Source organism: Anneissia japonica, unplaced genomic scaffold (genome assembly GCF_011630105.1).
Source record: "Anneissia japonica isolate Jap-2015-1 unplaced genomic scaffold, ASM1163010v1 scaffold3338_len356548_cov189, whole genome shotgun sequence".
Taxonomy (NCBI): Eukaryota; Metazoa; Echinodermata; class Crinoidea; order Comatulida; family Comatulidae; genus Anneissia; species Anneissia japonica.
Window position 1 is genome coordinate 228,423 of NW_022692763.1, and position 13,207 is coordinate 241,629.

Genomic DNA, 13,207 nt, shown 5'->3' on the forward strand with positions numbered 1-13,207 from the left:
CGAACTACCACCAACGCCAGTCGTTAAAATGAGCGCACATGTTTACGATGACGAAATAAAAAAGTGTGTGGAAGTCAGCAACTTATTTGACACCGCGAAGCTAGATTTTCGTGAAGTGCATGTAAACAACAACAACTGAGCGATCTAAAAACTACAAAACAGGACAGAAAGGTTCTTAAAGTATACAGACATTTTAATGAAAATTAAAACCGATTAAAATAATTCGTTTTTTATCGAAGGTCAATTTAGTTAGGGCCTAGAGAATCTACTACTTAGATTACGATAGAACACGCTGCTGCGCTGTCGTTGGTTCGTACTGGTCGGCTAGGTTAGTTAGTGGAAACTCACATCTTCTCTACAGTAGTTTACATTTTTTTTTGAACGAATAACACTTGGTACTAAAGGTTCGTAATGTTTTATTAAACAAGCCTTTCCACCGTGTGACGTCAACGGCCTGAAACTTGCTGGCTGTTTATCTGGCTCTAACTTGGCATCGAACGCAATTAGGGGATTATCGTATCATGTTTCAAGACGGATATATCTAGATAAAGTTTGACGTGAACCAAGCTATTGAGAAATTGTCTTACCCTAGGACGCGAGAAATGTTGCCAGCTGCAACTGGGCTCATGACCATCCGGTTGGAAACCCAAAGATGTTCCGCTGCATCATAGAGTTACTTGTATCATGTATGTTATATTATCAATATGTGCCATAATTATTGTTAATTAACAAAATTAAGTAAAGGAAGTAAGGAGGAACAATGGCAACAGATATAAATCAAGTTCTGCCATGGCCACTATTACTGTTCGACATTTTAATAATGACGTTAACCATCCTGTTACCATGGGAACAAACACCCGGAGAATGAATTGCAGGGAAATAATTTGTTTTGGTTCATGCAAAATGTCTTTCTAATACATAGCAATTTTATTATCCATAATACAGGCATCTTCATTTCATATATGCTACATTATTATCAGGTAACATCTACTTAACTAATACATAAGTTTGTGGACATAAAATAGAAATTGAAAAAAAAAATAAATAAAAATAAAAAACTAAATAATTAATAAATACTTGACAGTTTATATTTCTACTGGTTGTGATCAGGTCTAAAAGTAAGAATTGTATCAATCTGACCAAATAACAAATACAAACAAAATATTTAGGAACTATAGTTTATGCATACAGTTTATTCAAATGTATGCATAAACTATAGTTCCTAAATATAGTTTATGCATACAGTTTATTCAAATGTACAGAAAAAAACAAAATCAAATTGCAACTATATTTTTCAACCAGTATACAATTTGAAACGAGACACAAATGACAACAAAATCCGGTTTTATTATTCTAACAAAAGAACATAAATTCTATGTAAATGTTTAAAATGTAATTATTATAAAATAATAAGTTTATGTGGGTAATAATAAGTCATTTTTTAAGGGTCACATAAACATAATAATAACAGGTTGAAATTATGTCTTGCCAGTTATTAATACAAACTTTTATTATCCCAAATTCAATTAGTACTACTACTTGTCAAATCTAGTTCTCAATTTTAAATCCATTTGTAGCAAATGACTGGTGGAGAAAGAAAAAAATTGAAAGCCGGCTGGCACATAGACAGGTTGACTCATTTGTATTACCAACTCCAGCCAAATATCAGGTACAGTTGATTCCTATGTATATTCTAGCCACGAAAGTACCATTTGTAAATGTCGTGAGAAAAACATAAAAAAAGAACAAACATGGGCCTAGCTGTCCAAATTGTCAGGCTAAAAGCCACAATGTAATAAATAGCCTGAATGGAGCAATCAATAGTCTACAAACAACAATGAACATGATAAATAAAGGCAAAGAATATAGACAGAACAAGAGAGCCTAGTACGCTCGTCAAGAGGGTAGACAAACGATACACTATACATGGCCAGTGGAGGGCGCCTGTTGCTGTTTGTATGCTCTTTAATACCCAGTACTGCACCGTGCACGTTATTTGTCTTGTTTTATCTGTTTTCCTCATGATTTAAATTTACTTCTTTTTCTTTATCATCAAACCACTGAAGTAGGCGTGCTTCCTGTAAAGTCATATGTAGTGGGCGCACTCCCTAACGACGTTGGCGACTTCCATCGTAACCAAACAGGGACGGATCAAGAGATGTCCAAAAGGGGGGCCCCCAAATGGGGGGGTGAAAGTGGGGACCAATCGAGATAATACTACCCTAGGGGGTGCCGGGGCATGCCCACATGAATTTTTTGTGTTCTAAAGGCCCGAAAATAACATCTGAGGCATCTTGGGCGATCAATTTTTTCAACCTTCTAAAAGGGGAAAATGGGGCCGCCCCGGCTTCTACCTAAATCCGCCCGTGCTAAGGGAGTGACAAATTTACAAATGTGACTATGCTTTCTTGTTCTATCTACACTCTTTGATCAGGGACAAAGATAAATAAAAAAGATATTCTGAAAGCCGAAAATAAAACCTGAATCAGATATAAGAAACTCAATAATTCCGGTCCGGCGCACCTCCTGACAGGACAGCTGGCAGGGGGCACTATTTAATCCAGAATACTGTTGCTAACAACAGCTCCCAGCATCATTGCCTGACGAAGATCCACTGATAGTGGAATGAAACGTAAACAATACGTATACTTTCACTTGGTTTTAATATTAAAGAATACTACAACCAATACCTACATTAAAAAAAATCTATAATTATGTGAATAACTCAATATTATAGTTAAATTACCGGTAGTACTACAGTATTATATAAACCAGAACTATTTAACTAGTAATATTACAAACCATGTGTACAGTAGAACTTACTTTACTTAAGCCATAGGGTCTATGTTTATACAAAGAAAATTTACAAATTATTTATGTTGACTGTTTTGTGGAGTTTTAATGTATTTATAAAGTCCTCCATTGCTTCTCTAAAATACTGTCCCGCAGGAAATGTTGATGAATTCAAAAACATAATGCAAACATATCCAATTTATATCGTTGCACTTTCGGACACTTGCGTAGACCATTACAGCAATAACATGTTATTGGAACACATCTGCAACATACTTGGAACAGATAAAACAGCAAATAAATGATAATGAATATAAAAGATGATAATGAAATTCACAAATGTTAAATCTATATATATTGCTAAAATATGACATGAAAAAATTAATTTAGCAAATATCATAAAAGATATTCCCAAACACTGATGAAATTCTTAAGCTGACAACAATGTTTTAAATTTCTATTTAATTGATGAAAAATACATACACAAGCAATGTTCATTCCCCAAAGCTAAAGCACAGAAAATCAATGAAGTGCTGCTCAAGGCTACATCATTTCCATTGTTCCACCTGTCAATTTTAATGTCGTCGTTTCTTTCACTTGATATCTTTTTACATGGAAAAGAAGAGTATAAATTCAGCCCTGATCAACACAAATATACATCGCCACAATAATTGTGACATTGGTCACTGTTGGATGATGATGAATAAATAAAACAAGCCTTTATGGAACATGGGAGTTTGTGATCAAATTTTAAAATCTATCTTATTATATATTTTGCTTATTTGTCTTATGAAAATAAATCTGGTTTTGGACCTAAATATGGAAGAGCCACTGCCTTACAGGATTGAAATGATGTAATGGAAAATGGAATGTGATGCCATACATTTGACCTAAAAAAGTATAAATATTTTAAAAATATGTAAATGTTTTGATGGATAATCAGGTCGTTTTTTTCCAATTAGGTCACTTCTATTAAAGGTATTTTTTATGATGAGAATGTTGATGAGTCAATTTTGGAACCCACACACTTTTCCTTACATAAATGATATCCAAAACTCTATCAAATATGTTTGCCTTAAAATTGATCATCCGGCTCAACAAAGTGTAATTTTGCATTTATTTGTCTATGATTTTACTTCTCAAATTCATATCAATTTAATAGAAAATGCTTGCAAGTTCAAATCATATAAAATCTCCTATTTTGGATGCCACGTACATACAGTAGATTAATCAGAACTTTATTAGAAGAGATTTGAGAAGGTCGTACAAATATAAACATTAACAATATTGTTATTATTAAAGAGAATAAGATCATGTGCACAAATCCCACAACGTGGTACATCCAATCCGGTTTTAAATTTGCTATTCAAATGCCAACATTAGGATGAAGGAATAAGAATTTTTATCACTGATGTAAGGTTCATTATGGTTTTCATTACGTACTTGCGGGACCTGGGCCGACTCATCTTCGTAAACCAAACCTGGGCTGCCAAGGTCGCCTTGTTTAACGGTCAATTTTGACAGCTTATACCATAACATTTCACACAAACACCCGGAGCACAGGAAAAAGTGTGAACATTCGCAATGCGAACCAGAGCCGACTTAAAATACTAACTGTGAACAGATCGATCGTTTTGAGTTGGCCATAGTTAAGGCGAACCTGGGTCGATGTTAATAAGTGTGACTGGGCTCAACGATGCACTGCATGTGTGATACAGCATTAACAAACATAGAACCAATGATCATAAAACAATTATATAGTTATATAATCTGAAAATACACTATATAAATAAATATTATTATTATTATTCTCTTATACACATCTAGATGTGTATAAGAGACAGGAACTATTTAATTTACTCAGACCACCTAGTATTAACAACAAAATAGAATAAACAACAAATGATTAAGTAAAAATATTAAATACAAATAAAGTAAACAAACAAAAACAAATAAATGAATAATAAATTTCGTAGCTTATAATATACTTGTAATACAAACCTCAACATAACCACTGAGTGGAAAGTCTTTCCGAAGTGGATGTCCTTCAAATCCATAATCTGTAAGTATACGTCTTAAATCAGGATGATCAGAAAAGAACACACCAAACATATCCCAAATCTAAAAAACATAAATATATTAATTTTCAATTTTACATTGTCCGTATGAATTGTATTTTACAAGTCAGATTTAACACTGAGAGTTCCCTGACAGTGAACTTGTTAAGTCCTTTATTTGAACACTGTATTTACCTTTCTTTGATTATTTATATATATATATATACATGTCTAATGCTTAGGAAGGACACAGGTGTGTCCGAAATATTTGTCTTGAATAAAATTTATGTCTCTATTATGTCAACGTACTGTATGAAACAGTCTAATTTTTGCATCTGCTTTTATTTATATATATACTATTTTAATATAGTTACATATACTATATTAATAAAGTTACTATAATAATAGCAATGGTAATATAATCCATTTTAAGAATTTTGCAATTAAATTAAAAAAAAAAAAAGGATTTGTATTAAAAGAAGCTCAGCAGGAAATATATAGTTTGGAGTTTGGTGTATGCAGTGTGCACCTTTTTGAATATACGTCACAAGTAACATTTGATTGCCTTGATGGCTATAGATGAAACAATAACATTGATTTACTATAAATTGTAGTTAATTTATGTATCTGGACTAGTAACTGTGAATCATTACAGGGAATAGGCTGAATTAACTGGATACAAATGTAATTGATTTTGCTTTCTTTATTAGCCTTTCAGTGAAGGTAATGTCAAGCGATCATTGGGGTAGTTATGCTCATAATGATTGATTGGTCTACAAAAAGCCTTACAATGATATACCATTCAGGGCCAAAGGTATTAATTTTATTAATTACTTACAGAACAAATCTGCTGTCTGAATTTGTTCTCTTATCCCCCCCTCCCACATTACATTTAAACTACTTTTATTTGTTATTAAGTCACTCTCATTTAATAAACAACCATCTTATTTTTTAGAGTACCTTACACCCTATGTTCCTTCCCTCATCCACCTTCAGCAAGTTCCTTTGCTTAAAAATTAATGTAAAACATATGGTCAACTTTGCTTTTCCCCCATCTCTGGAATCAGTTACCCATTTCTGTTGACAGCTGACAAATTTAGTTCTATTTGAAACAAATCTCAAAACTTTCATCTTTTCTTAAGCTTTTAATCCAGTTTATTCTTCACTTGGTGCCTTTGATAGTTTAAAAAAAAAAAAAAAAAAAAATTTCATTTCAATTTACCATTTGAAACATTGTGTGAAACTGTGTCAGTGACAGTGACATCATTGAATATCAAACATGTTCATTATTACTCACACGATGACCTAAGACTCTTCATGACAATAAGTCACATTTGGCTGCTTTGTAAAACCATGTAAAACATTGTCGAAGTTGAATTAAATGAACAATCTGAATGTGGTAATTACAAGAGTTGAAATTCTGGGGTTTCCATTTTGTGCCATAAACAATACTATATGTTTTTTAAGGAAACCATACTTCTTTAGAGGCACTGAATACAGAAAATTAGTATCATTTCTACAAATCTAAATAAGTAGGGGCGGATTTCTAGTTTCCCCCCCTCCCCTTGGAAGCTAAAATAAAGAAAAAAAAAAAGAAAGAAAGAAAAAGAAAAACATGATCGCCCAAAACACTTCAGAGGTTATTTTCGGGCGTCTAGAACACACAGATTTAGTGGGGGAATGCCTGGATCTGCCCCTGATAAGAATCAGTAATTTATTAAAACAGAATTCAGAGACTAGTTGAATATTTATTTAAACACAAGCTGGTACTATACACGGAAACTTGTGTTCAAATAACTATTCAGCTATCTTCTATGTAACCTACTTTTGTTTTACAGTAACTAATGATTTTTTATAAAGATAAGTACGGCTCACAATACTATCTAAATTTACAAAAGACATACTTTCAAGATACTTTCTGGCCTAGTTCAGACTAGGTATGATATTCACCACACAGTATGATACAGTAAGTCTTTTACTACTGGAATAGATTTAAGCCTGGTTTCTATAGAATCGCTACACGCTAACGCTGACCGCTAACGCTGACCGCTTTCAGTGATGCTGATTGGTCGGTTGAATCGGGGAGCCTTCTCGATTGCATTGGGGACTGCTAAGTAATACAACGATTACAATAAAAACGCTGTAGCGAGGCTAAACTATTGCTAAATTTATGAGTAAAAGTGTTATATGATTTCTCTGTATACTTATTACTCAGTTAAACAATTAGTGACAGTATTATTATTATTATTCTTTCTTTAGGCACACAACACATGTGCCAAGGATTGCCAATAGCGAATATATCACTGTCCTACTTGTAGGTGACAATCCTTTACACAAGACAAACATACACACACGATGCCTTACACAAACTAAATCTCAATATGAAATTTAGGGAGTGGAGTTGTTTATGTCGTGAGAAAAAATCCTGCAACTAGCAGGAATTGAACCCAGGACCCTGGGTATGCTGGTTTTTGGAATAGAACAGTATGCTGGTTTTGGAATAGAAAGCCTCATATTTTTACAAAAGTGAGTATTAAATACTTGAATATTGTTATTAATAACTATGATTATTACTATGATTATATAAAAATAACTATACTTTAAAATATTACTTTTTATCACTATATTACTAACACTATAATTACATTACTATAATACTATATTACTATTATTACTCTATTACTATTGCTTTTCTGTTTATTATTATTTACTATTATTGTATTGCCATCTGTTACGTCGTAAGCTGAAAAAGAAAGAGGTTACAAAATAATAATTTCGCTATCACTACTAATCAACGGATATAAATGTAGTCTTGACAAGACAATATGAAGCAACAAAATCATGAAACATAAAATATGATCCCCTCGCTTACAGATAGCTTAACAATGGAGTAATAACACACATTCTGATTGGATAAATGTGAACATCCACAAATGAAACATCTTCTTACTGATTAAATTAATAGGTCTCGAACCGGTTCATCAGAAAACTAGTACAGGTACAGTACTTCTGGATTATGTCTATGGACTGTCTTCTATAATAATAAACTTTACATTCAAACAAGTAGATTTTTTTTCTATTAGCATCCAACACGCCACGCTACATATCGTAACTCTTATATTCACAGCTCTATCCACCACATTAATAAACTTGCAATTCGTTAGTAACTAAATTCATTTTACATTACCTTTATACATTTTTAGTTTTTTATATGTATTATTTTAAAACGGTAGACTTTTAAATATTTTTTATCAATATAATATCAATTTCATTCTAATTATCTTTTTAAGTGATCGATTTCAAATATCAGCTTATTAATTGTGAAGCTTTGCCAAAAAATGTGAGGTTATGCTTATTGGTTCATACGAGAAACTTAAATTTGTTAATCATGATTTGGAAATTCAGATTGATGGTACACGTTTAAAGCAAGTGAACTCATGTAAATATTTAGGGGTGATTATAGATGATAACCTAACTTGGAATGAACATGTAAACTTAGTATGCTCAAAGGTACTGTTCCTCTTAGAAGAGTTATACGTTTTGTGCCTCACGACTGCTTAATAACATTGTATACCATTATTTCACCGCATTTTGAGTATGTGTGGGGAAACTATGGTGATGGATTAAGCAAACTCCAAAATCGTGCAGGGCAAGCGGTTCTAAACTGCAGATGGGACGAATCAGGTGAAATGGTGTTGAACAAGACTAGGTTGGGCAAATCTACATAAATAGGTCACATAAACTAATGGTTTTATTAAAGCTTTAAATTCACTCACCCCATCGTATATCAGAAATAAGTTCAGAGAGCAGAGTGTGTACAATTTGCGAGGCTATGATAATCTTAAACTGCTTCTGCCAAAACCAAATAACGAACTGAAAAAAGAAGTCTTAGCTATCAAGGGGCAGTTCTATGGAATAGTTTACCACTGACATTCGATCTGCACCTACTTTAAGTTCTTTCAAGAGTAAATTATAGTTGATCACGACCTTTTGATAAACAACTGTTTATATTTAAGCATTTGAAAAGTTATTAGTGATTGATTGATTGATTGATTGTATTTTAATGTAATTGCTTTCAAAATTCCCACATTCAAAACATAGAAAATAAAATATAACATAAATGATTTATAAAATATACATTATTTTATTATAGATGGCTAAATAGACATTTTATATAATTATATTGCAAAACCTAGAACATAAAATATAATACCGTAAAACCTCGAATAGTAGCCCAATGGCTTAATCTCGAGAAGCCTATCTCAAGAAGAAAACCCCTTCTAGTTTTCAAAAGTACTTTAAAAAAGGAAGCCCATATTGATAAAAAGCACATGGGCTGCTAATTACGATAGCATGCACATTTTTTCGAGATAGTTTGATCATGATAATGATTATATAGTGTGTGAGTATCAATAATGTACAAGCATTGGTTAATATTAAAAAAATATTAAACACAATTTTGTATGACCTAGTGATAGCAAATAAGCAATTCCAAATATTTACAGCATTCATTTTGAAAATAGACCCTCTCTTTTAGTTTGCAAAAGTAATCTCAAATAGAAGATCACCTTGAAAAGAAGCCCATTCATGGCTCCTAAAAACAAAAAGAAGCAAAGGTCTTCTATTCACATTTTATGGTATAATAATCTCTAAAATAATAAGCTGGCCAAATAGACATATTTTATATATTTTATATTTGATTTAAGGTGACAAGATATCTAATTTACTTCTACAAACTGTCACAAAAATATAAAACAATATGTATGATCGACTGGAGCTCACAAGTCAGCGACGCTAACTAATTAATAAACCATTTTTTAATCATTGCTAATTTCTAATACACTATCAACTGGGGACAATCCTGTATATGGTTTACTATTACTCTCTTTAATCTCTTGGATCAAGAGAATCCTCCCCAAGGCCTAATTTATATTTCACTATATATCAAATAAATGAATTTAACAATAATATAGAATATTAATAATACATTTTTCATGTCAAGTTCCTGTATTGGTAATATATTTCCCTTTGGGGATCTAAATTACTTCCTATAATAAACTAGCTGAGCAAGGATAAAGAATTCTCTGTCAAGTGTAGAGAATTTTCTGCCAAGAAACAGAAATCGACAGTGGTGAATTATTCCTAAAATTTTTTTATGCTAAGGAAATTGTTTTGGTACCCTTGGGAAAATTTCTCAATCCCAGAAAATTTTCCCCACAAATGCAGTGGAATAATCCTCCAACTCGTGATGGAATTCCCTTTCCCTGGTGAGAATATTGGCCACCCTACCAGGAAAAATATACAATGGGTAACCATCTACATATTTTTACTTCGATAGCTTTACTTCCCTGTTAAAAACATTCAACTTATGTATAAATAGTTGATGTTCAGACATAACAAATTAATATATCGCACCCAAACATACTACACCATGATAATATTGTACATTTAAAAAACAAAATATGGTTGTACTGTAGGCTGGAATTTGTGTGGGGCTGGCAGGTCATAATACACAAAATATTGTATATATCACATTCCAAGGCATGTTTTTCATTATTTTACAATGGTGATAGCAGCAAAGACAGTAACAGTGGTTATATTAACAATTTTAATCATGATATACTGTATAAAATGATACAATAGGGAAGGTTTGCATAAAAATGGGTCGTGGGGTCAAAGGCAATTTTTGATTTAGTACTGAGGGCCACAGCCAAACGTTTTAAATTGTTTGCAAAAACTGTCAAGCATTTGCTTCATATATGCTTAGTATTACTTTTTACTTATGATCAGTGCTATAAAACAAGCTGTTTTTTTGGAGAAAGATGGTTTAATTTACTTTTGCAACAAAATCACCATCAGGCTGCACTTTTCCCACCTGTGATATATATCAATACTTACTTTTAGCATCAATTAAACGTTCAGCGGGAAGTAGATCCAAGGATGATAATTGCTCTTTTACTTTTCCGATGTCCTTTGGGTGGAGCATGTCCATTATACTCTGTCCTAACAAATATTCCTAGAAATAGAAAAAAAATTTCAATATCAGACCCAAAAAAAAAAAAAGAAGATAATATAATTGATGTTGTGATGTTCATTTAAACTCTGTGATAGAAAAACATATCCTTCCCACCCCAGCCACCAAAAAAAACAAAAAAAAAAACAAAAAAAAAAAACATGAACCTAAATTTATACAGTGACTGAAAGATGAGAACCTAAGGAAGCTTTTTCCCAGTAAACTTGATCAGGATTTGGCGATTTATATAGTAATTTACACTAATAATAGTTAAGTGCTTAACAATGATTACATTAATAGCGTAACATGGCATATCATTACTTCTTGCTTACATATATTTATTTATACATTTAAAAAAAATTTATTTATTTATTTATTTTAAATAACAAAACACAGAGTGTAAAAAATAATCCCATAAACATACATTATGCCAAGAATACAAAAATTAAAATACATTCAAATGAATGTCCAGTTTATATTTGACTGAATTAGTCACCAAAGATGACATCATCAAAATTTGGCCAAGTGGGTATTAAAAGTTGTTTACATAGTAAAGTTCTATGCAAATGTATTGAGCAGAGTTGAAAGTGGTGTCTATTAAATCGTCTAAAATGTAATGAAGTCAGCGTAGAAGATACTTTTTATAGCAATGTATACATTTTGAATGATTCATAGATTCATGAAATTAAGATTAATTTGATTTAAATTTCCATTCAGACTAAAATATGAAGAATTTCGAGAGGCCACCTAGGGGGCCTAGGTCCATCGCTCGCGGGACATGCCACATCCAGTGCTGAAGGATATCACTGTTGAGTTAGAGGTACTAAGTCATTTTGTTGCAATTTCTGTACAAAATATTTAAACTATTAGAAAAACTTAAATTGCTGGATTGTAGATTAAGATGTTTCTTTTGACTATGATGGCCGATGAGTCAGACGAATGTCATCTGTATGACTCTAGTCTAGGGCTAGGCATGCGATGAGGCTAGGCAAAAATGTTCATGTTTTCCATTTGTTTCTCCCACTCCATTTCTAATCTAAAAGGTCAACACTGTGATGCTAATTAAAAAATATTTACCAAGGCTTTTCAATAAGTGTTTGAAGATAAAATGTAAAAATAGATAAGTTTGAGGAGTTCAAAACTGTCAAAATTTACTCTAGCAGAGACTTAATACTCCAAATACGCATAATTCATTGAAACGATACTTTGATGATTTTATTGTAACCTTATCTAAACAAAGACATTCCCCTTTTGCTCAATAGAGTTCAGCATAAATCCTCAGTACATATTCTTTCATGTAATATATCACATAGCGTGAAATTGCTTATATCGAAGATTAGCCACGAGAGCATTCCACAACTTCTAAAATTGCTTGACATATTCATAAATGTAAATTAACCAATAAATATACCAGGTAATCTGCGTTCCCACCCAAGCAAAACTAATGATAATAATATAGTTTCAATAAATTATTAATATTATGATTAAAAAAAAATTGGAGACAATTCCCAGGTAAGTTCATATGTGAACTTTACACAAAATCTAGATTACTGCAAAAGGTTAGAGAGTCAATTGGAAATAAACCACACATCAACCAACGTAATCCAGCGAAGACTTGCATATTTACAATCAAATATACAATAGGAAATTAGTCAATATAAAGTGCTATACAGATTATCAAATTTTATTTAACAAAAACATGTGACATGCCTAAATATAGTCATTATGACATCACATCATGACCATATATAGGCACACCATTATTATATGGGCATACGACTGTTTGCTAAATAAGAAAACAATATAAAAATTGAACACAAATAAAATGTTATTTTCGGGCAATTAGAGCACCTGTCGCCATAAAAAATTTGAAATTTCAGAAAAAATGTTTTCTTTATTTTTATTACGCCTGCCACTATCTTGAAATCTCCAAAAATAACATGTACATTTCTTCCTAATTATATAAACTTAAAGCATTTTACCCTCCTATACTACACTATTTACATTCAACAATAAAATTTTATTTTTATTTTCTCCTCTGGATATTTTTAGCAAACCATTTGTTAAATAAAAAAACAAAATTTTGTTTTTATTTTCTTTTCGCACTTCTCTGACTATCTTTAAAAAAAAATTAAGTTTGCGAAACAAGGTATAAAAAAAGTTTCACCTAATGAGTTATTCATCATACTCTGATGTGAGCCATCTACCAAGTGGCTATTTTCGGGAGTGTCAATCAACTTGAATGACTGGCCAATCAGATCAGGGCCAAGAATACAAGCTTGTTCCATAAACACACGTGTTGCCTTTAGATGTGTGTACGCAGACACACATGATCTGCCATTTC

At 32.0% G+C, this 13,207-nt stretch overlaps 1 protein-coding gene across 1 annotated transcript in view; it reads right to left on the reverse strand.

Moving 5' to 3' along the window:
• Window positions 1-13,207, reverse strand: part of LOC117100405 (protein cycle-like) — a 60,407-nt gene that overhangs the window by 20,157 nt on the left and 27,043 nt on the right. Inside the window, exon 7 of the mRNA XM_033240080.1 lies at window positions 10,749-10,866. Within this exon, the coding sequence (XP_033095971.1) occupies window positions 10,749-10,866 (118 nt within the window). The remainder of the gene's footprint in view (window positions 1-10,748; window positions 10,867-13,207) is intronic.